The sequence below is a fragment of the Grampus griseus genome, assembly GCF_964374135.1.
Source record: "Grampus griseus genome assembly, chromosome: 13".
Classification (NCBI taxonomy): Eukaryota; Metazoa; Chordata; class Mammalia; order Artiodactyla; family Delphinidae; genus Grampus; species Grampus griseus.
Genome location: NC_139007.1, coordinates 8741760 through 8763225, shown reverse-complemented (window position 1 = coordinate 8763225; position 21466 = coordinate 8741760). Strand labels below are relative to the sequence as shown.

The 21466-nt window shown below is 40.0% G+C and overlaps 1 protein-coding gene across 45 annotated transcripts in view; it reads right to left on the bottom strand.

The window, feature by feature from the left end:
- The window catches only part of LOC309831934 (regulating synaptic membrane exocytosis protein 1), a gene marked incomplete at both ends in the record, with an annotated part of 217497 nt that overhangs the window by 178912 nt on the left and 17119 nt on the right, over positions 1–21466 (bottom strand). For 39 of the 45 annotated variants that reach the window (XM_082669356.1, XM_082669354.1, XM_082669320.1 and 36 more), the window contains one exon: positions 8261–8360. The exons of 1 other annotated variant lie outside the window; for it this stretch is intronic. In XM_082669356.1, the coding sequence (XP_082525482.1) occupies positions 8261–8360 (100 nt within the window). Of the gene's footprint in view, positions 1–4724; positions 4780–8260; positions 8361–21466 lie in introns of those variants that run through there. 5 more of the 45 variants (XM_082669338.1, XM_082669339.1, XM_082669344.1 and 2 more) reach the window with 1 other exon arrangement.

Here is a 21466-nt window from a genome sequence, read left to right as displayed (position 1 = left end):
CCTTAAACTTTCCCCAAATACACAGAGGCTTATTTAATACATACTTTAAATCAAATTAAAGGCTCATCTCCATTTTAAAATGAGTCAATTAGTAGCATCTCCCAAACTCAACCTCATTTTCTTTCTACCTGGCAAGAGGGTAAGTAGCATTTAGTTTTAGGTAAAAATGCCTTATTATTCATATTTGAAATGTAGTTTTAGAGAACTTGGATTAAGGTAATTGTTGCAACTGTATTTTAATGGCTAAATACTTATTTTTCAAAGGAGAAACTCTCTATTACTCTTGCTTGACTAGTTTGTATTTTCTACTGTGGGAAGGGGCCAAAACATTGAAAGACAACATCTTGCTAGCCTTTACAATTTTACTTTTTACTAAGAATTTCGACAGTTCTGTTTTTGTTTTCCAAAGTGATGTACAAACAGTTTTAATGACAAAAAATTACACACACACACCCACCCACCCACACACACACACACACACACACACACACACACACACATCTTTGGGCCTGCTACCGTCTCTCTTCAGTGTAATTATCATTGCATCACATTTGAGATCAAATATCTAGATGTGCTTTTAAGTCACAGACACAAACAACGTACCACCGCCATCGACCTTTGTAAAAGCAGCCAGGGCTGGTGGAGACTAAACACAGTGTGTTCAGAGATTCTGTACAGCAAACTCAATAGGCACGACTTCAGGCAAAAACTCCAAAGAGGGATTCTTCTCCTCAGGACAAAACCTGGGTTTCTCACCAGTCCTCTAAGGGCCTTCAGATTAAACCCATATTTTGGAGACTTTTAATTTGTGCTCAATTGTTGTATTACTTTCATGCCTTCACTGAATAGCCGATTACAGTAAAATCTCATAGACTGAAGCAAACCTTACACAGAGATTTCTATAACTATGCGTCTGAGCTAGAATAAGACTAGGCTCTGAAATCAGAGCATCACAGTATATTGGTCAAAGAGATTTAACTTGTCAGGAAAAAACTAGTCTCTGTCAAGCCGTCTGGAACAGAAACAAGCCCTGGCCGGCCCTCCAGGTGCAGTGAAATAATGCTGGCATGCTTTGTTATATTTGAATTTTCAGTCATTCCTAATCCATTTACCTATATCAATATATCTAATCATTTATTTATCTTGTAGAGAGTTAAGCTTGGAAAGGATTTTCTTTTTCTACTATGACCTGCAATAACAGAGCTCACGAAAATATCAAATGGTAATTAAGTTTTTTTAAGCAACAGCAGTCTGAAGCAGGTCTTCCCAGGCAGGGCCTGGGCCCTGGGGCCCACCTCCAGTGGGCCAGGGTCTTGGCTCACCCCAGCTAGCACCCACTGGCAGGGGTCCTGCCCCTGTCCCCCATTCCCGCACAGTGGCTGGAGGACCTCGGGTTTATCCACAAACTGTGGAACAGAAATGGGTTACCTTCAGGTAGGCAGGACTTTTTCTACCACCGAAGGTCAAGTACTTTGCTTTTGTGATCTTTAAGGAAAGCTTTATAATCTGGGTTATGTGAGCCCTTGTACACGGTCTCTGATTAGACCCAGGAGATCAATACGATTCTTAAGATTGTGTGTAAAGTTTTGTGTGCCTAAGTGTTTTTCTGGGGAGAGCACGTTGCATCCTCTACTTCTCTTAAGGGTCCATGATCCGTACCCAAATTAAGAGCAAAGGATTCACGAGTCTGGATGAAGGAGTGACTCAGCCTGGGACCTGCTATACTGCCCAGGTGCCTTCTCTCTAGCTCCCGGAATGATCCCCTCCTGCAGGGCCCCAGCCTCAGCGGGAGGCTTGAATTAAGACCTCTATTTAAGCTAGACACTCAGGAAAACCAGAAACCGTACTCAGGGAAAATGAACTTGGTGGTTACATACAGAGGGCAAAGGAATTCATATCAGAAAGCAATTTCGTGAGCTATCAAGACTCTAATAAAGCATATTTTTAAAAGCCTTGAATATCACTAGGCAAGAGAAATACTATATACCGATGTGCTACTCTTCACTGACAAGTGCCTTGACTTCAAAGACATTTGCTAAAAGGGAAAGTACAGAAGAAGCAATAAACTTTATATAATCGAAATAAGTTATGAGAAAACATACTCTTTAAATAAAAGTAAAGCTTCAAAGTGGATAAAAAATTGTTCCAATTTGGACCTGCTTAGAAGTTAAGAGTAAGCTTCAAGGGCTAAGCATTCTCTAGAGAAAAAAAAAAAAAGAGAGAGAAAGAAAAAAACATTGCAAGGCTAACAGCTTCTTGTTACGAAAAAAAAACCCTCCAAAAGCTATCAGTAAGCCTAAAATCTATAACAGATCTTATCCTATTGAGAACATGTTTGCTAGAATCCACCATCTGTTACTATCAATATGCCCCCTTTCTCTGAAGTCAGCTTTAAAATGTGTTCAATGTTTAGGGTTTGTCAGAATTTATCTTCCAGGTCTTTAAAACATATACAACTCACATAAAACCTCCTCTGAAACAACTCATTTAAATTACCTAGGCATTCAACGTTCTCGGTTGCATTTCTGCAACAAATTGACCAACTCATTACATGATTACGACCATTCCCTTCTTAATGACTAAAGATGGCCTACTTGAAGCAGGCTGTCTAAAAACTGAACCCATTTCATTAGCCTGCAATTTGCAGGCAAGATTATTAAGTCTCCTAATTATTGACATTATTACAAGATAACTGCTAGTTCTTTCATTGATTCCTCGATGTTGTCATTTGACGTGCTTCTTCCCAATCTCCCTGGCCTTAGAAAACGGAGAAGAACAGAAAGTATTTCTTTTATTTATTAACAGTGTCTGTGTATTATCTGGAGAAGTATAGGGAAGAATATATGCTTGCTGTTCACTGAGATTTTCGTCTTTGTTTCCCAAATCCTTCCTTCACTCCTCTGACAGAGCTCTCCTCAGGAACATTCCCAGACAGCACTTGAAAATGAGAATATTTCCTTTTCCTGAAGAGCTTTGCAACCACGCACAACGGCTAACTGCACCACGTAAAGTCAGAAAGTTGGGAGAGACCTGAGCAGACCATCTTCTGCCTGACGGAGAATCACTTTACTCATAAAGTCACTGCCCTCCTGTGTGCATGTGTAGAGACTGTAAGTCACACAGACAGGCTCCTCAGAGCTGGACACAGAAGTCCACCACGCTGTTCACCCTTCATCGCTCACACACAGTGTGGGAGTGGAACCATCCGGGCCTCAGGCTTCCCCTAAGGGTGGCTGTCCGTCACCCAGACCCACTCATGATGACCACGAACACAGGATTCACCATCTTCATCAGCGAGGGACGATCGGCCACCCTGCAAGCACGCAGCTCGATTTGCAATCGAATCCTTCTGTTCTCCCCAAAGCAACATTTACTGTGTCTAGACTCACGGACGGGAACTAGCCCTGGACAGGCAGAAACAACTGCTTCACGCTTTCTCGAGGGGGGAGGTGGCTGGAAGCTGCTCTTCCAGTTGCCTCTGGGCTGTGGATCCTAAGCTTGCCCTCCGCAGAAGGGGACCTCTTGAAAGTCCTCTGCTGAGAAGAGCAGGCGGAAGCTGCCCTAAGAGCACACACTCTGCCTGGGAGGGAGGACGACCCGCATCCCTGGCAGGCGTCCAGAACGTGCACCTCTGCATCAGCACCGCATTGCTGCCGCGGGACCGCGGCGCCTCCCACCCCTCCCCTCCCTGGGCGGCAGTCTGCCAGCAGGTGCCCTCAGGACACTGCAAACTCCTCAACGCCTACTTGGCAAAAGATTTTCAACGGAGCCCAGAGATTTACCAGTTTAATTCAAAAAGACCATAAGCTCCCTTTCAGAAAAGCCTCAGCTGCTAAAACGCTGTGAAGGGAAGGAAAGGCCAAAAGAGCTCTATGGTCCCCCTTTATTAAGAAGACTGCACCCCTGTAAAACCTTAACAGTAGGCTCTCTTTCTGCACAGACATCACCATCAGACGATCTTGAGCACCTGAAAAATGTGATTCCATCCCTACTGAGAAGACCAGCAGAGTCTTTATCAAACTGGCAGATGGAAACAGAGACCAGGAGGGCTTGCTCTGTCGTCCAAGGCCACACACCCGAACCTGCCACACCCAAAGCACTGCTTTGCCCTTTCCTTCTTTCTGTCTAGGCTCTCTGGTCCCCTTATTCAAGCAGGTTTTCCTTTAGTCCACAGCTTAATGTCACGTAAAAACATAGTTATTTCCACGATGTGCTCTAAAATCAGGGCTGCTGGTCACGGGAAACCTGGCCTCAGCAACCTTTGTCTAAACACTTCGAAATAACAATCTACAGACAAACTTACAACTTTCTGTTTTTAAGAAGATTAAACTATGAAGCTTTCTGATTTCAGTAAAATTCGGTAAACAGGGAAAACAACTGCCTTGGGTCAATCAGAAAGGAAAATACATACTTTCTAAATTAATTGTCTATTGTACAGATATCAAGTCGAGAGTTAAATACTAAATTGTAGACAACGAAATGTACACTTCAGATATTCATTTAAAACATGAAAATAACTTCATACAATGCAAGTAGAGGATTACCACTGCATTTCAAAATGATAATATATCTGTGTAATTTCCATGTTCAAAGCAAAACATTCCTTATTCTCTACTGATAGAATCTAAATGAAGCATTTTAATATCTTACTCTTTTGGATAATTAAACAAATATTCTGGTAATTTTACATTTATGCATAAGATTAATATTAGAGCTTAGTTTACCTGTTCTTGAGTGCAGTGTATGAAGGAGTAGAAGCTGTAGAAACCCAGCAAACATAACAGCAGCATCAGAGGAGTTAAACAGAGGCTGCTGGCATCAGATCACTAAATTCTAGCTAGCAACGCAGCAAATTCACAACGCAATAAGTAATCCACGGAAGTGCAAAAGAAATGTTAAATAACAGCCCCTGCGGTCCTTGCATTCTAAAAAAAAAAAAAAAAAAAGCCTGTAGTGTCCAACATTATACAACAGTGACACTAATCAAGGCCATAAGTGCTGCTGTCATCAAAACAGATCTCTGCAGTGTGCAGATTCTCAATGATTACCGCATTACTGATCTATAGTGCTCTGTGCTATGCTAAAGAGGTCCCCACTCTAGCAAACACCAAAACTCCAGTAGGTCCGCGATTAACCGTTTCCTGAAACAATGCACAGATGATGCTACCTTCCTGCAGGCAGAGACTTGAAACGCAGTGGTCCCTTAAAGCCAGCACTGGAGAGAAAACTCAGGCAGAGGCTTGAAGAGGCCCTCCTCTTATCTCCCCAGTGACATTTCATGGAGGCACCCAGGGACTAAGATGACAAAGGCCAGCAGCGGACCCCAGAGCACTCACCTAAGATGATCTGGCGCCAATCTCAAACCCTGGCCATGGTCCTGCTAAGCCCGGTGAAACTCATCGTTCCCTCTTCAGTCTCCTTACCTGAAACCTTACTCAGCCCAAAGACAACTGGCCGAAGGAAGCTTAAGCCAGGAGTGTGTGAGCACCTGCCGGAAGTAGGACACAGCGCTTTGTCTAGCTGTGCCAGCCGGCCAGCCAGGCGCTCACGGGGGATCGTCTCCAGGGGGCAAAAGGACAACCCAAACTGGTGTAGCCGGGAGTCGAGGGGAATGGGGTGGGCTCACAGCTCCAGTATTTTTAAAGATGCAAGTCTCTGATGACTGTGTAATCACAACTCACGGTCCACTAGACTTTTCTTGCTGAGACGGGATCACCATCTTCTCACCAGTTCCCAACATTTCTTGATCTCCCTGGACCACATACCACAGAACAGCTGCTTTGAAATGATGTCACTGCTCCAATGTCATGTTTATTGTGGTATATCATTCAGTTTCCAGAAACAACGAACTTCTCTAGTCTAATCCACTAGGGAATATCATTGAAAAGTCGGGGCAGACTGCTTCTAGCTTGTTTTAGAAGATGAAATGATCAAATGAAAATAGAGAATTAAGACCCAGGTGTTGTTTATTTAAACTAAATGCACTGTGTTTACTTAAATTATAGATACTGGTCAGAAACAATTACCAGATAAGGAAAACATTAATACTGAACTATGGCTCACTCATGGTCACCAAAGCAAGTGCAAGATATCAGCCTGAAACAAATGGACTAATGCGAACATTGTTTTCTCCTCTTAAAAAATACAGCTTTGGGACGTCTACTTAGAATCTTTGTTTTTTTTTTTTTTCTTGACCCCAAACTTCCAAGTACGCTTTCATAAACTTGCTTGAATAAAAAAACTGGCCACATGGTTGCTGGTTGGAAAGAGAAAGGGAAATAAACATCAGGTGGATGAATCTCTGTCAAATCTTGTGATAAATAGGCATGTTAATTGTGTTCATTTATTTTTCACAGGCATACGGCAAAGTCAGTATTATTTACTCCATATTACAGATGAGGCTCAGAGAAGCCAGTTCACTTGCCCAAGGTCACGTGGTTTACCACCAGCAGAGCTGGGATTTGAACTTGGCTTCGTGTGACTGGGAGGCCCAGCTTTCCATGAAACCTGGTAGGTGGGAGCTGCTGTGATTATATCCGTAGGTCACCTCAAAGTGGTACCACCTTTCGTGAAAGTGCCAGTGATTTGCTGTGGAAACTGGTGAGGCCGGGGGCCGACATTCATCCACCTCCACGTGCCACGTGTGGGGCCGGTGACGATTCTCCACACAGGTTTACGGGGCGAAACTTACGGGGCTTGGATTGGTGTCTTCCACTGTGCCTCTGTCATAAAGACGCACAAACAGCAGGGTCTAGAGACGGACGGATACCAAGGAGAACCAGTGGAAGGAGAATCAAAACCTCCAACAACCAATGTACCCAAGTCCACCCGCTGAGCCTGTCACTGCAGAGCTCGATTCAAGAGTCTGTGGGTCTTATATAGGCTTATAAGGCAACGGAATAAGGCAACGCTTATATAGGCAACGGAATTAAAGCACGCACTTACACCACATGAGGCTATCGTCGTGCCTGACTTTTGAGATATTTCTTTTTTGTATTTCTCTTCTCCTATTTCTTTTTTTCCTCATTTAGCACCTGGAATGGGCTTGTTTCAAATGATAAAATCATTTGAATGCTAGTCATCTAATATCTATACATGTATATATATATATGTATATATATATAATATATACATGATATACATGTATATCTATTATACATTTATGTTAATTTGCTGTAACTATCTTGAGTCCCCTACATGGTAACTAATTTTATTTCTAACCAAAGATGTTTGATAAACCAAGTAAGGTCTCTGAAATGGTACACACAGCTTTCCTAATTACAGATTCAAAACAGGACCTCAAAATTAGGAGGGGCTAAGGTTGACCTTGTTTTAAAGGACCTTTCACTCATATCTGGGTACCACATACTCCAAGAATGAGTAATGAGTGCCCTTCACGGAGGCCACTGTCCACGCGTAAGTAGGAAAAATAATCCCATCTTCATCCGTCAATTCAGAAATTTATGTTAACAATATTTACTCATAGAAAACATTTCTACCACTCTGTCCCTTCTGCACCACCCGTATCCCTCTCTGGGGCTGCACGTTTCCTGGCCTGCCACTCAGCTGTGACACCACTGCCACTCCAAAGACCAGCAGACCAATTTCTCTTAGGAGAGAACGTACGAGACCTAACATCGACCGCAATGGTAAGCTTGCTTCATATATACCATCGACCTACGGCACTGTGGTCAGCATCAAGGCCTATGCTCGTGGAAAGCCTTCAGCTCTTTCACACTCAGGATCCCTTGCTTGGAAAAAGTGACACAAACTTCCTATTTGGGGACTGATTTCCTGCTAATAATGACTCCAACTTATGTCTTTCTCATTCTTTGTTTGAACAGGCGATCGCAAAGCACAGAAAACATTGACTACAAACAAAAGTCATGCACACAATTAAGCAACTAGTTATTGTTTTCCCTTATTTTCAGAGAACAGTGACATTTAATATTTACATGTTTCTGGACTTAGCTATTACGCAAGAAAACAAATCACAAATTTGATTAGTCATCTTAAAATATTTAGGGCTATCTCGTAAATCTCATCATGGCTTTTCAGAGAGAAAGACTGACGATCAAGTTGGTAGCTGGAAACTTGGCTCTGTTGAGAAAATGGAACAAAATCACATCCTACCTGACACACACTGGGAATATTTACTCAGGAAAGACAGAGAGAAAGGGAGCGTTAAACACAGACTTGCGTCCAACCAGAAGAAACAATGACGTGGGATTCCCACGCCCCAGACTCTGGTCCAGCTTACCGGCACCTGCTCTCGGGGCCTCCATGGTCCCCTCTTCCGGGTCTGCAGCCTTCACGTCTTCCCACCCTTCTGAAGACACGGGTATGCCGGGGGCACACATGACAGCAACTCGCAGAGAAATCCAGCCTGGGGACTGTCAGCCTGGCTTTGAAACAAGTTCAGGATCAACCAGGAAGCGCACACGGTGGCTCCTCCTGCCTTCAGCTTAGGCCGTTGAACCGCCCGGAGGTCAGCAGCAAAAGATGGAAACGAAGGGATGCTGGTGGAGCAGGAGAAAGTCACTCTGCATGACCGGCTCAGGTCATCGCGGGCACAGAGCAGCTACGCAGGCACCGCCTGGATAGGACACCGCGCGCAAGCCTCCGGGCCTAGTGGCCTGGAGCCTGGTAGCACTTACTGAGCAGAAGCATATTGGCATCTCTGTTGGCTTTTAACCAGATCCACGGGATTCAGGAAATAAGCTCTCTGCCAGATGACACTGCTCCCAGCCATTCCTTCTGTTTACTTATCCCCCAGTCACTCTAACTAGTGTCCTTTCTCCTGCTGTGCGCTTATTTGTGGAGAGGGCTAAATAAAGGACTTTTATGACAACCAAATGGCCATTAGCCCATAGGATGACTTCTTAAAGCACAACTCTTCTGCTTTTGTGCAGTACTGTTAAAATCAATTAAGTAATAGCATTCCTTATTATTACAGCTCTGATTTGTGAAGAAAAAAATGTTTCGCTTCTTCCTGAAGAAATATTTGAGGTTAGGCTATTTTTGTGCATATTATATATTCTTTATATAATATTTTCCTATTACATAAACTTTTTTTTTAACATCTTTATTGGGGTATAATTGCTTTACAATGGTGTGTTAGTTTCTGCTTTATAACAAAGTGAATCAGTTATACATATACATATGTTCCCATATCTCTTCCCTCTTGCGTCTCCCTCCCTCCCTACATAAACTTTTAAAGGTAGATTCCCTCTTCCTATTGCTGTATTTTCCTAGCAGAGGCAAATACATATATATATATATTTGCATATATATATATATATATATATATATACACACACACACACACACACACACACACATATATATATGGCTCTGGGATTTTTTTCCTACTATATGTGACAGGGTACAACATTTCCAGACTATGAAGAGCTATACCTTCTTTTAGATAAGATGCAAACTCCTACTTTATGGGGAAAAAAGGAATTAAGGGATTATATTTTCCTCTACCATAACGAAAACAAGAGGTACACATAACTTTAAGCATACGAATGTGCAGGTAATCATTACTTTTTTGGATTTTAATAGAGATAATGCTGTAAATTGTAAAAGTAATGTATATGCAGGTATTTCATATTTCCTAAAGCATGTTCATGGGTTGTAAAACAAATCTGAGAGGTGACCAGGATGGAGAGCATTACAAGAGAATCAACCATTTATGGAAACAGATATGAAGTAAATACCAAGACTGGTCTGTCCTGGAAACTAAACTCCCACATCATCAACCCAGTACTTCCACTTCACCAAGCTTTCATATTCAAATTAAACTTCACTACTAATACAACAGGTAGAAAATAGAGGTAAAAATTATTACAATCAAATGCCAATATTGTTAACGTTGAAATATTAATCCCATATAGTACTCCGGAAATCAGGTGTTTTTTTTCCTCCACAGTCTTAGTATTAATTCAAAAACAAAAATCTGATTTAAAATCCAAATCTCTCACTAGCACACTCTGAAGTAATAATCGATATGTATTGAATTTCTAAGTTCTATATAATACTAGCGTATTAAGGAAAGCAGCACTGAAATACTGCACAGTAAATGTATATCTTATTTCCCAACAGACTTGTCCATGTAATGTCCTCGACTGCTCACAATTATATCTTATAGAAAAAGCGAGGTATGCTTCCATGTCGACAAATATACTGAGTAATTTTAAATAATGAAGTTATAAACTACATTGCAAACTCCTGATGGGATGTAAGTAAAGCATCTACTTCTCTATGGGGCTACAGACGGAAGACCGTCCCGGTGGAAATAACACCTTGCCACTCTCTCTACTGCTTTTACCTGTTTTGTGAGCCACACTGTATTGTTTTAATGCATCAGCACTTAAGAATCAACAGCGGCACAAACTTTGGGCAGAAGAGGATAAATATATTGTCTGCCAGTCTATACATGTGTAAACCCCATATCCTCTTAGTAAAATCAAGGTTCTTAATCTTTACCAGTAGCAGAGTACATTCTCCATGAAAGTTTATGCCATAAACACAAGTTCACGCTCTGAGATATTTCCATTGACTAAACCCAATCCACACGGACCTCTTCATTGTTTTTCATTTCCCTGTAGGTCTTAAAAGGAGAGTCTATGCTGGACTTTATCTTGTTATTCTTTGCAAGGTGCATTGATCCTTGCGTGCATGCATTCATAATTTCTTTCATCCAGCAAAAATTCTGAACATTGAGTATACTAAGCACTAAAGTAAAGAGAAGAAAGCTAAGCCACGTCTCTGCCTTGAAGGTTGAATGCTATTATTCTTCCCATATTACAAAGGAGGAAACTGAGGCTTCCATATAAGCAACACATCGCATCAGTGGCAGAGGAAGAATCTGAATAACAATAATAATTGAAGCTAATCTTGCTTTAGATCACACATCTTTAAATTTGGAAACTAACGTTCCCCTAGTATTAGTATAAGACTGTGCTCTTGGTGGTTTGTGATTGAGATCAATGAAGCTACACCAGTTAAAAGGCACAGGATGCTACAGGCTGAGGTCCTTCATGAGGCTCTGGCATTGCTCCATGCCTTGACCTCAGAACAACAGTTTATGGAAATGTTAACAGATGGTGCACGATGAAAGTGACCCTGATTAAATGTATTCAGGACGCACTGCGTCCATGAAAGGCAGTGAGAAGTCCTACGTGAAGGAAATTTGTAGCCTAAGTTAGCACTGGCCAAACGTACTGATATTTGAGCACAAACACTTATTTTGGGCATCACACTTACTAAACCTCTCACTGCTTTGCAGAAACACTAGTTGGAGAAATGCTATGTTATTAATACTGTTTATTTTGATTTGTTAAGACACCCTAAGCAAAAAGCAAGGGAGGTAAGTATTGGATTCCATTTTGTAGATTCAGAGTTGATGTTCAGGACCACGTAGACCTTTCGGGCAGTTTCTGTAGTGACAGGCACTGTCCCATGTCCTGCTCTGTCACTGGGATGACTGTGACTCTGCTGTCATGAAGCCCCAGCTCAGACACCCTCCCTTCCTGACCCACATGGGTATACTACCGTATCAAGGTCTCCCATTTACTGAGATCTACATACCACACTGAAAAAAATCTTCTGGGGGATTCTAAGTTACAATAAAACAAACGAAACACAAAGTTCAAATGACATCTTCTGGGAAATCCTAATTGTATATATAATAAATCAATGAAGCAACATTCAAAATACAACTAGGGGTCTTTGTGGGGATAACAGTAGCATTACGGCAGGCAAGGTCAGTTCTAAAGACATGAGAATGAATAAAATGTTAGGATTTGGGGAAATAATATATCTAACTCATTTTTTTCCAGGATTGAGAGCTTCTTTCACACTTGCCACTTCCTGAGTCATAAGGTTGCAACCTATCAGGATTTATAGTTTTCCCACAAGGATATGTTGGATTCGAGAAGCAACTCTGTCTATAAACTGTCCAGCCTGAGAAAGTTTAAAAGGTAGAAAAACACTCAAAGAATGTGATGCTATCAAGTATCTTCTGGACTTCAAATCATCCTGAAATTCTGAAATACAGACATGAGAATCATTGTTTTCAAGTTGTTCTAATGAAACCATTTGCTGTATAAATGAATACAGGTCCCCTAGGAAAGTTGCTGTTCTGTCTCACAGTGTGTGTGTGTGAAAGGGATCTCCCGGGGAGAACTGGTCACACAGCTTTCCTTGATCTATGTCGTCTTCTAAGCTGGCGGTCCTAGGCCTCCCAGACCATGAACCATACCTTTATCCGGGCATAGAATAAAGGGGATCGGAATAGCAAATATGCCAAAATGTCAGCTAGTGGCAGGATATGGGCCAAGGTGTGGTGGGAACATTTCAGGGAGGATCTCTTTAGGGAGATGAGGGGAAAAGATGACTGGGTTATGAAAGGGAGAGTCAAGAGAGAACGAAAAGGTAAATCACTGTTAGGGGCGGTGATTACTTTGTAAGCCCAACTCACCCACCACAGAATGTTTCCTCAATTCATACCCTCTGACTGATGCTACATGTTTCCTAGAGGAGACCTAGCAAAGTAGGACAAGTGGAAACTGAGTGCTAATGCCGTTTGCTGCAAATGGATGGCCCTAGAGATGATCATACTACGTGCAGTAAGTCGGACAAAGACAAAGACCATATGATATTGCTTATATGTGGAATCGAAAATATGACATAAATGAACTTACCTACGAAACAGAAACAGACTCACAGACATGTGGTTGCCGAGGGGGAGGGGGGAGGGGGATGGAGTGGGAGTCTGGGGTTAGCAGATGCGAAGTATCATACGTAGGATGGACCAACAACAAGGTCCTGCTGTAGAGCACAGGGAACTCTATTCAATACCCTGTGATAAACCATAAGGGAAAAGCATGTGAAAAAGTATGTACATATGTGTAGAACTGAATCACTTTGCTGTACAGCAAGAATTAACACAACATTGTAAATCAACTATACTCCAATAACATACATTAATCAAATAAAATGAAGTGAAATTGAGTGCTTTTCTTGGTGCTGAGATATTTTAAAGGATAATCAGAAGTTGACCATTTCAGCCTAAAGCCTGGCATAAATGCTTCAGCCATTACTGCCCTGCTCTGTAAAACACAGAAAACACGGCAAAAGAAAAAGAAATCCGATTGATAAAGCCCAAACATTGGTTCTCTGGGTGCCATTTCTTTTTTTTTTTTTTTTGCGGTACGCGGGCCTCTCACTGTTGTGGCCTCTCCCGTTGCAGAGCACAGGCTCCGGAAGCACAGGCTCAGCGGCCATGGTTCACAGGCCCAGCCACTCCGTGGCACGTGGGATCTTCCCAGACCGGGGCACGAACCGGCGTCCCCTGCATCGGCAGGCGGACTCTCAACCACTGCGCCACCAGGGAAGCCCTGAGGGCCATTTCTTAGCACCTGTCTATTCTTTGGAACTTAAGCCATCGATTGTAAAGGAATGGAAGTCTTTTGAGCTTGAAGATATCACTGACCAAGGACCAAATGTAATGTTAATTTCTTGCCTTGAGATTAAATCACAATGTAGGCAATATCAATTCAGTCTACAAAATCTACCTTAGGGACAGAAAAATGTGATTTCAATTTCTTACAAGAGATTTACTCTTTTTTTTCACCCAGGGTTCAGACAAAAACAAGGTTCCTCATTTACCCAAGGTGTGTGAGGTTTCATATTATTTTTGTTTGCATTGTGGGGGAAGCTCTCGGAGGGTCATGGCCTCGTGCAGAGATGCCAGTTCCAATTACCTGCCTCGTGCAGGGCAGCACTGCCCCTCACAGTCTCAGGCTGCGCAAAGCCCCAGGTACCATGAGGTTTCATTCAACCAGAGGCCTTGTGGAAGCATCGCCCCATGTTCTGACATATATGGTTTTCTAGTTTCATTTCTGGCATTTGGATGTTTCTCTTTTATGCAAATTCAGTGATGCCTTGTTAAATAAATGTTATCTAGATCCACCATTTATAGGTTTTTGGCAGTGGAAATTGGCTCTGTTTGTTTTTAATTTCCTTTAGCTTAGGCAACCTTGTAACTATAAACTGGAAATAGTTTCAAATGGTGTGCTACTTGGCGTTTTCACTTTGATATGATGGCCGTTTAAAATCTGATTAGTAAGTTCAAAATCCATTAAGGGGATATATTTATTTGTCTTTATAGAACTACAATTCAAGCAATGCTATCTGGTGAATAATGATAGTTTTTTCTATTAACCTATGGCCCAAATACATTGATTCCTGCAGTCATGGACATGAGTTATTTCTCCACTAAGAAAACAACTAATTCGAGATAGTCTCATCCACCAGAGGGCAGACAGCAGAAGCAAGAAGAACTACAACCCTGCAGCTTGGGGAACAAAAACCACATTCATAGAAAGACAGACAAGATGAAAAGGCAGAGGGCTATGTACCAGATGAAGGAACAAGATAAAACCCCAGAAAAACAACTAAATGAAGTGGAGATACGCAACCTTCCAGAAAAAGAATTCAGAATAATGATAGTGAAGATGATCCAGGAGTCGGAAAAAGAATGGAGGCAAAGATCGAGAAGATGCAAGAAATGTTTAACAAAGACCTAGAAGAATTAAAGAACAAACAGAGATGAACAATACAATAACTGAAATGAAAAATACACTGGAAGGAATCAATAGCAGAATAACTGAGGCAGAAGAACGGATAAGTGACCTGGAAGACAGAATGGTGGAATTCACTGCTGCAGAAGAGAATAAGTAAAAAGAATGAAAAGAAAGGAAGACAGCTTAAGAGACCACTGGGACAACATTAAACACAACAACATCACATTATAGGGGGGTCCCAGAAGGAGAAGAGAGAGAGAAAGGACCCGAGAAAATATTTGAAGAGATTATAGTTGAAAACTTCTCTAACGTGGGAAAGGAAATAGCCACCCAAGTCCAAGAAGCACAGAGAGTCCCATACAGGATAAACCCAAGGAGAAACATGCCGAGACACATAGTAATCAAATTGGCAAAAATTAAAGACAAAGAAAAATTATTGAAAGCAGCAAGGGAAAAACGACAAATAACATACAAGGGAATTCCCATAAGGTTAACAGCTGATTTCTCAGCAGAAACTCTACAAGCCAGAAGGGAGTGGCATGATATATTTAAAGTGATGAAAGGGAAAAACCTACAACCAAGATTACTCTACCCAGCAAGGATCTCATTCAGATTCGATGGAGAAATCCAAAGCTTTACAGACAAGCAAAAGCTAAGAGAATTCAACACCACCAAACCAGCTCTACAACAAATGCTAAAGGAACTTCTCTAAGTGGGAAACACAAGAGAAGAAAAGGACCTACAAAAACAAACCAAAAACAATTAAGAAAATGGTAATAGGAACATACATATCAATAATTACCTTAAACGTGAACGGATTAAATGCTCCAACCAAAAGACACAGGCTCACTGAATGGATACAAAAACAAGACCAATATATATGCTGTCTATAAGAAACCCACTTGAGACCTAGGGACACATACAGACTGAAAGTGAGGGGATAGAAAAAGATATTCCATGCAAATGGAAATCAAAAGAAATCTGGAGTAGTGATACTCATATCAGATAAAATCGACTTTAAAATAAAGAATGTTACAAGAGACAAGGAAGGACACTGCATAATGATCAAGGGAATCAATCCAAGAAGAAGATATAACAATTATAAATATATATGCTTCCAACATAAGAGCACCTCAATACATAAGGCAACTGCTAACAGCTATAAAACAGGAAATCGACAGTGATACAATAATAGTGGGGGACTTTAACACCACACTTACACAAATGGACAGATCATCCAAACAGAAAATTAATAAGGAAACACAAGCTTTAAATGACACAATAGACCACATAGATTTAATTGATATTTATAGGACATTCCATCCAAAAACAGCAGATTATACTTTCTTCTCAAGTGCTCACAGAACATTCTCCAGGATAAATCACATCTTGGGTCACAAATCAAGCCTCAGTAGATTTAAGAAAACTGAAATCATATCAAGCATCTTTTCTGACTACAACGCTATGAGATTAGAAATCAATTACATGGGGAAAAAAACGTAAAAAACACAAACACATGGAGGCTAAACAATACGTTACTAAATAACCAAGTGACCACTGACGAAATGAAAGAAGAAATCAAAAAATACCTACAGACAAATGACAATGAAAACACGACAATCCAAAACCTACAGGATGCCGCAAAAGCAGTTCTAAGAGGGTAGATTATAGCTATACAAGCCTACCTCAAGAAACAAGAAACATCTCAAATAAACGATCTAACCTTACACCTAAAGGAACTAGAGAAAGAAGAACAAACAAAACCCAAAGTTAGCAGAAGAAAAGAAATCATGAAGATCAGAGCAGAAATAAATAGAAACAAAGAAAACAGTAGCAAACATTAATAAAACTAAAAGCTGGCTATTTGAGAAGATAAACAAAATTGATAAGACATTAGACAGACTCATCAAGAAAAAGCGGGAGAGGACTCAAATCAATAAAATTAGAAACGAAAAAGGAAGAGTTACAACAGGCACTGCAGAAATACAAAGCATCCTAAGAGACTACTACAGGCAACTCTATGCCAATAAAATGGACAACCTGGAAGAAATGGACAAATTCTTAGAAAGGTATAACCTCCAAAGACTGAGCCAGGAAGAAATAGAAAATATGAACAGACCAATCACAAGTAATGAAATTGAAACTGATTAAAGATCTTCCCACAAACAAAAGTCTAGGACCAGATGGCTTCACAGGTGAATTCTATCAAACATTTAGAGAAGACCTAACACCCATCCTTCTCAAAATCTTCCAAACAATTGCAGAGGAAGGAACACTCCCAAACTCATTCTATGAGGCCACCGTCACCCTGATACCAAAACCAGACAAAGATACTACAAAAAAAGAAAATTACAGATCAGTATCACTGATGAATATACATGCAAAAATCATCAACAAAATACTAGCAAACAGAATCCAACAACACATTAAAAGGCTCATACACCATGATCAAGTGGGATTTATTTCAGGGATGCTAGGATTCTTCAATATACACAAATCAATCAATGTGATACACCATATTAACAAATTGAAGAATAAAACCCATATGATCATCTCAATAGATGCAGAAAAAGCTTTTGACAAAATTCAACACCCATTTATGATAAAAACTCTCCAGAAAGTGGGAACAGAGGGAAGCCACATCAACCTAATTAAGGCCATATATGACAAACCCACAGCAAACATTATTCCCAATGGTGAAAAACTGAAAGCATTTCCTCTAAGATCAGGAACAACACAAGGATGTCCACTTTCACTACTATTATTCAACATAGTTTTGGAAGTCCTAGCCATGGCAATCAGGGAAGAAAAAGAAATAAAAGGAATAAAAATTGGAAAAGAAGAAGTAAAACTGTCACTGTTTCCAGATGAAATGATACTATACATAGAGAATCCTAAAGATGCCACCAGAAAACTACTAGAGCTAATCAATGAAATTGGTAAAGCTGCAGGAAACAAAATTAATGCACAGAAATCTCTTGCATTCCTATACATCAATGATGAAAAATCTGAAAGAGAAATTATGGAAACATTCCCATTTACCATTGCAACAAAAAGAATAATATACCTAGGAATAAACCTACCTAGGTAGACAAAAGACCTGTATGCAGAAAACTATATGACACTGATGAAAGAAATTAAAGATGATACCAACAGATGGAGAGATATACCATGTTCTTGGATTGGAAGAATCAATATTGTGAAAATGACTATACTACCCAAAGCAATCTACAGATTCAATGCAATCCCTATCAAATTACCACTGGCATTTTTTACAGAAGTAGAACAAAAAAAATCTTAAAATTTGTATGGAGACACAAAAGACCCTGAATAGCCAAAGCAATCTTGAGGGAAAAAAACGGAGCTGGAGGAATCAGACTCCCTGATTTCAGACTATACTACAAAGGTACAGTAATCAAGACATTATGATACTGGCACAAAAACAAAAACATAGATCCCTGGAACAAAACAGGAAGCCCAGAGATAAACCCACACACCTATGGTCAACTAATCTAGGACAAAGGAGGCAAGGATATACAATGGAGAAAAGACAGTCTCTTCAATAAGCGGTGCTGGGAAAACTGGACAGCTACATGTAAAAGAATGCAATTAGAACACTCCCTAACACCATACACAAAAATAAACTCAAAATGGATTAAAGACCTAAATGTAAGACCGGATTATAAAACTCTTAGAGGAAAACATAGGAAGAACATTCTTTGACATAAATCACAGCAAGATATTTTTTGATCCACCTCCTAGAGTAATGGAAATAAAAAGAAAAATAAACAAATGGGACCTAATGAAATTTAAAAGCTTTTGCACAGCAAAGGAAACCATAAACAAGACGAAAAGACAACCCTCAAAATGGGAGAAAATATTTGCAAATGAATCAACGGACAAAGGATTAATCTCCAAAATATATAAACAGCTCATGCAGCTCAATATTAAAGAAACAAACAACCCAATCCGAAAATGGGCAGAAGACCTAAATAGACATTTCTCCAAAGAAGACATACAGACGGCCAAGAAGCACATGAAAAGCTGCTCAACATCACTAATCATTAGAGAAATGCAAATCAAAACTACAATGAGGTATCACCTCACACCAGTTAGAATGGGCATCATCAGAAAATCTACAAGCCACAAATGCTGGAGAGGGTGTAGAGAAAAGGGAACCCTGTTGCTTTGGCAGGTGGGAATGTAAATTGATACAGCCACTATGGAGAACAGTATGGAGGTTCCTTAAAAAACTAAAAATAGAATTACCATATGACCCAGCAATCCCACTACTGGGCATATACCCAGAGAAAACTGTAATTCAAAAAGACACTTGCACCCCACTGTTCATTGCAGCACTCTTTACAATAGCCAGGTCATGGAAGCAACCTAAATGCCCATCGACAACTAAATGGATAAAGAAGATGTGATACATATACAATGGGATATTACTCAGCCATAAAAAAGAATGAAATTGGGTCATTTGTAGAGATGTGGATGGATCTAGGGACTGTCATACAGAGTGAAGTAAGTCAGAAAGAGAAAAACAAATGTCGTATGTTAACGCATATATGCGGAACCTAGAAAAATGGTACAGATGAACCAGTTTGCAGGATGAGACACAGATGTAGAGAACAAACGTATGGACACCAAGGAGGGAAAGCGGCAGGGGGTGGTGGTGGTGGTGTGATGAATTGGGAGATTGGGATTGACCTGTATATACTGATGTGTATAAAATGGATGGCTAAAAAGAACCTGCTGTATAAAAAAGTAAATAAAATTAAATTTTAAAAAAATCCCCAAAAACATCACTCTATCAGGCAAGTTTTACCCAAATCCTCAAACTGATAGGTAAAAAAAAAAACAAAAAAGAAAACAACTAATTCAAAGGGCTGAGTAGAAATGTTAGAAATGACAAAACTTCAAACAGCAAGTTATTAAAGAAAGCACATCGTCAAGGAGAGGTGGAAGATTATTTACATGATGCACAAGCTAATTAATTAAATGCTATATAATAACTTACAGTTTTACCTCATTAATACAAGACCTAATTTCCCTATTTATTTTTATCCCATTTGTTTCCCTTTTTTCTGTTTTTTTAGAAGAACTTTTCAAACCTATTTATGAACTAAACAAAACAAAACATATCAGAACCAGTGATTTCCAAGAATATGAGGTTCCCTCAGTTCTACCTCAATTGAATTTCCAACCAAATCACAAAAGGCAAGCATTTTCTTTGTTTTATACTATGATTAAGGGTCACCGCATTTTTGGTTTGCTTAGTCCTCCCTCAATTAATTAAAAAATTGTCTTCTTAAAAAATGATATATGTGCTTCAGGTCAAGATGAAACACACCTTCTCTTCTGTAAAATAATAAAATATTGATTCCAAAAAATAAATAGTAGTTTTACTATCTCTTATCTCTATGGAAGAGAAAAAGCCTATGCTGAACACACTACTAGGATGTCCTGAAAGGAATGATAACAAACTAATGGTATTTAACCACCCCCAGACTCTCACTGGAAGAATCAATTAAAGATATGCTCTGACAAGAAGAAAAATGAAGGTGGAAAGAAAAGTGAGATGTAAAATGTAATGATGAACGTGAAATCAGTTAAACATGTTAAACACATTGGTAAATTTACGTAAGTATTATCTACTTATACGAATGTGTAAAGACAACCTGAACCTATTCTAGATAACAATAACACAGGCAGTGGAAAAATCAGTAAATTTAGAGGAATGTTAAAGCTTGCTAAAGTCTTCTTTCACAGGGATAACGATTTAATTTTAGAGTTTTGCTAACAAATTATAAAACTAAGTATTGCACTGAAGAGCTCAGCTTTACATTAAAGAATACCAAAGAAAGGGCTTCCCTGGTGGCGCAGTGGTTGAGAATCTGCCTGCTAATGCAGGGAACACGGGTTCGAGCCCTGGTCTGGGAGGATCCCACATGCCGCGGAGCAACTAGGCCCGTGAGCCACAACTACTGAGCCTGCGCGTCTGGAGCCTGTGCTCCGCTACAAGAGAGGGCGCGATAGTGAGAGGCCCGCGCACCGCGATGAAGAGTGGCCCCCGCTTGCCACAACTAGAGAAAGCCCTCGCACAGAAACGAAGACCCAACACAGCAAAAATAAATAAATTAATTAATAAACTCCTACCCCCAACATCTAAAAAAAAAAGAATACCAAAGGAATGTATAATGCGCTACGCTCTAAAATAAGTGAAAAAGCACATAAAACCACCTGATCAATCTAATAGAAGGCATGAAGAGAAAAAGCAAAGCAAAGGAATGAATGGTAACCAGAAAACTCAAATTAAGCTAAAACAAAGGAATATGTTTACAGTAGGAGTTTAAAAATACAAAGAAGACAAAAGGAAACATAAAGAATGTGTGCTGTTTTATAGTCCAGATATAAGTATACTCAACACTTTGATGTACATCCTTCCAGTTTCCTTTACACATATTATGCAAACATTTTTTTCAAAAACATACCATATAGTATACATACAACTAGCAATGCCTCTCTCTTAACCATCACAAACATTTTATGTCATAAATACAAGAATATAGAACATAATTTTTACACAGCATTCCTTTAACCAGTGCCTCTTTTCCTGGAAATTGATCTGGCTTGCAATTTGTGTATAATACACACTATTATAATAAGAAATATTTACCCATATCGAGCATAAAGTGTTTATCCTGCCAAGACATTCTTTGAGATGCAGTTATATTTTATAAACTAAACATCCCGGATTCCCCGGGTCGTGTACTACTGCAGTGTGCATTTAGTGAAAGAAATCCACATACAAGTGGACCTACAATTCAAACCCATGTTGTTCCAGGGTCAGCTCTACCTGGGTGGGA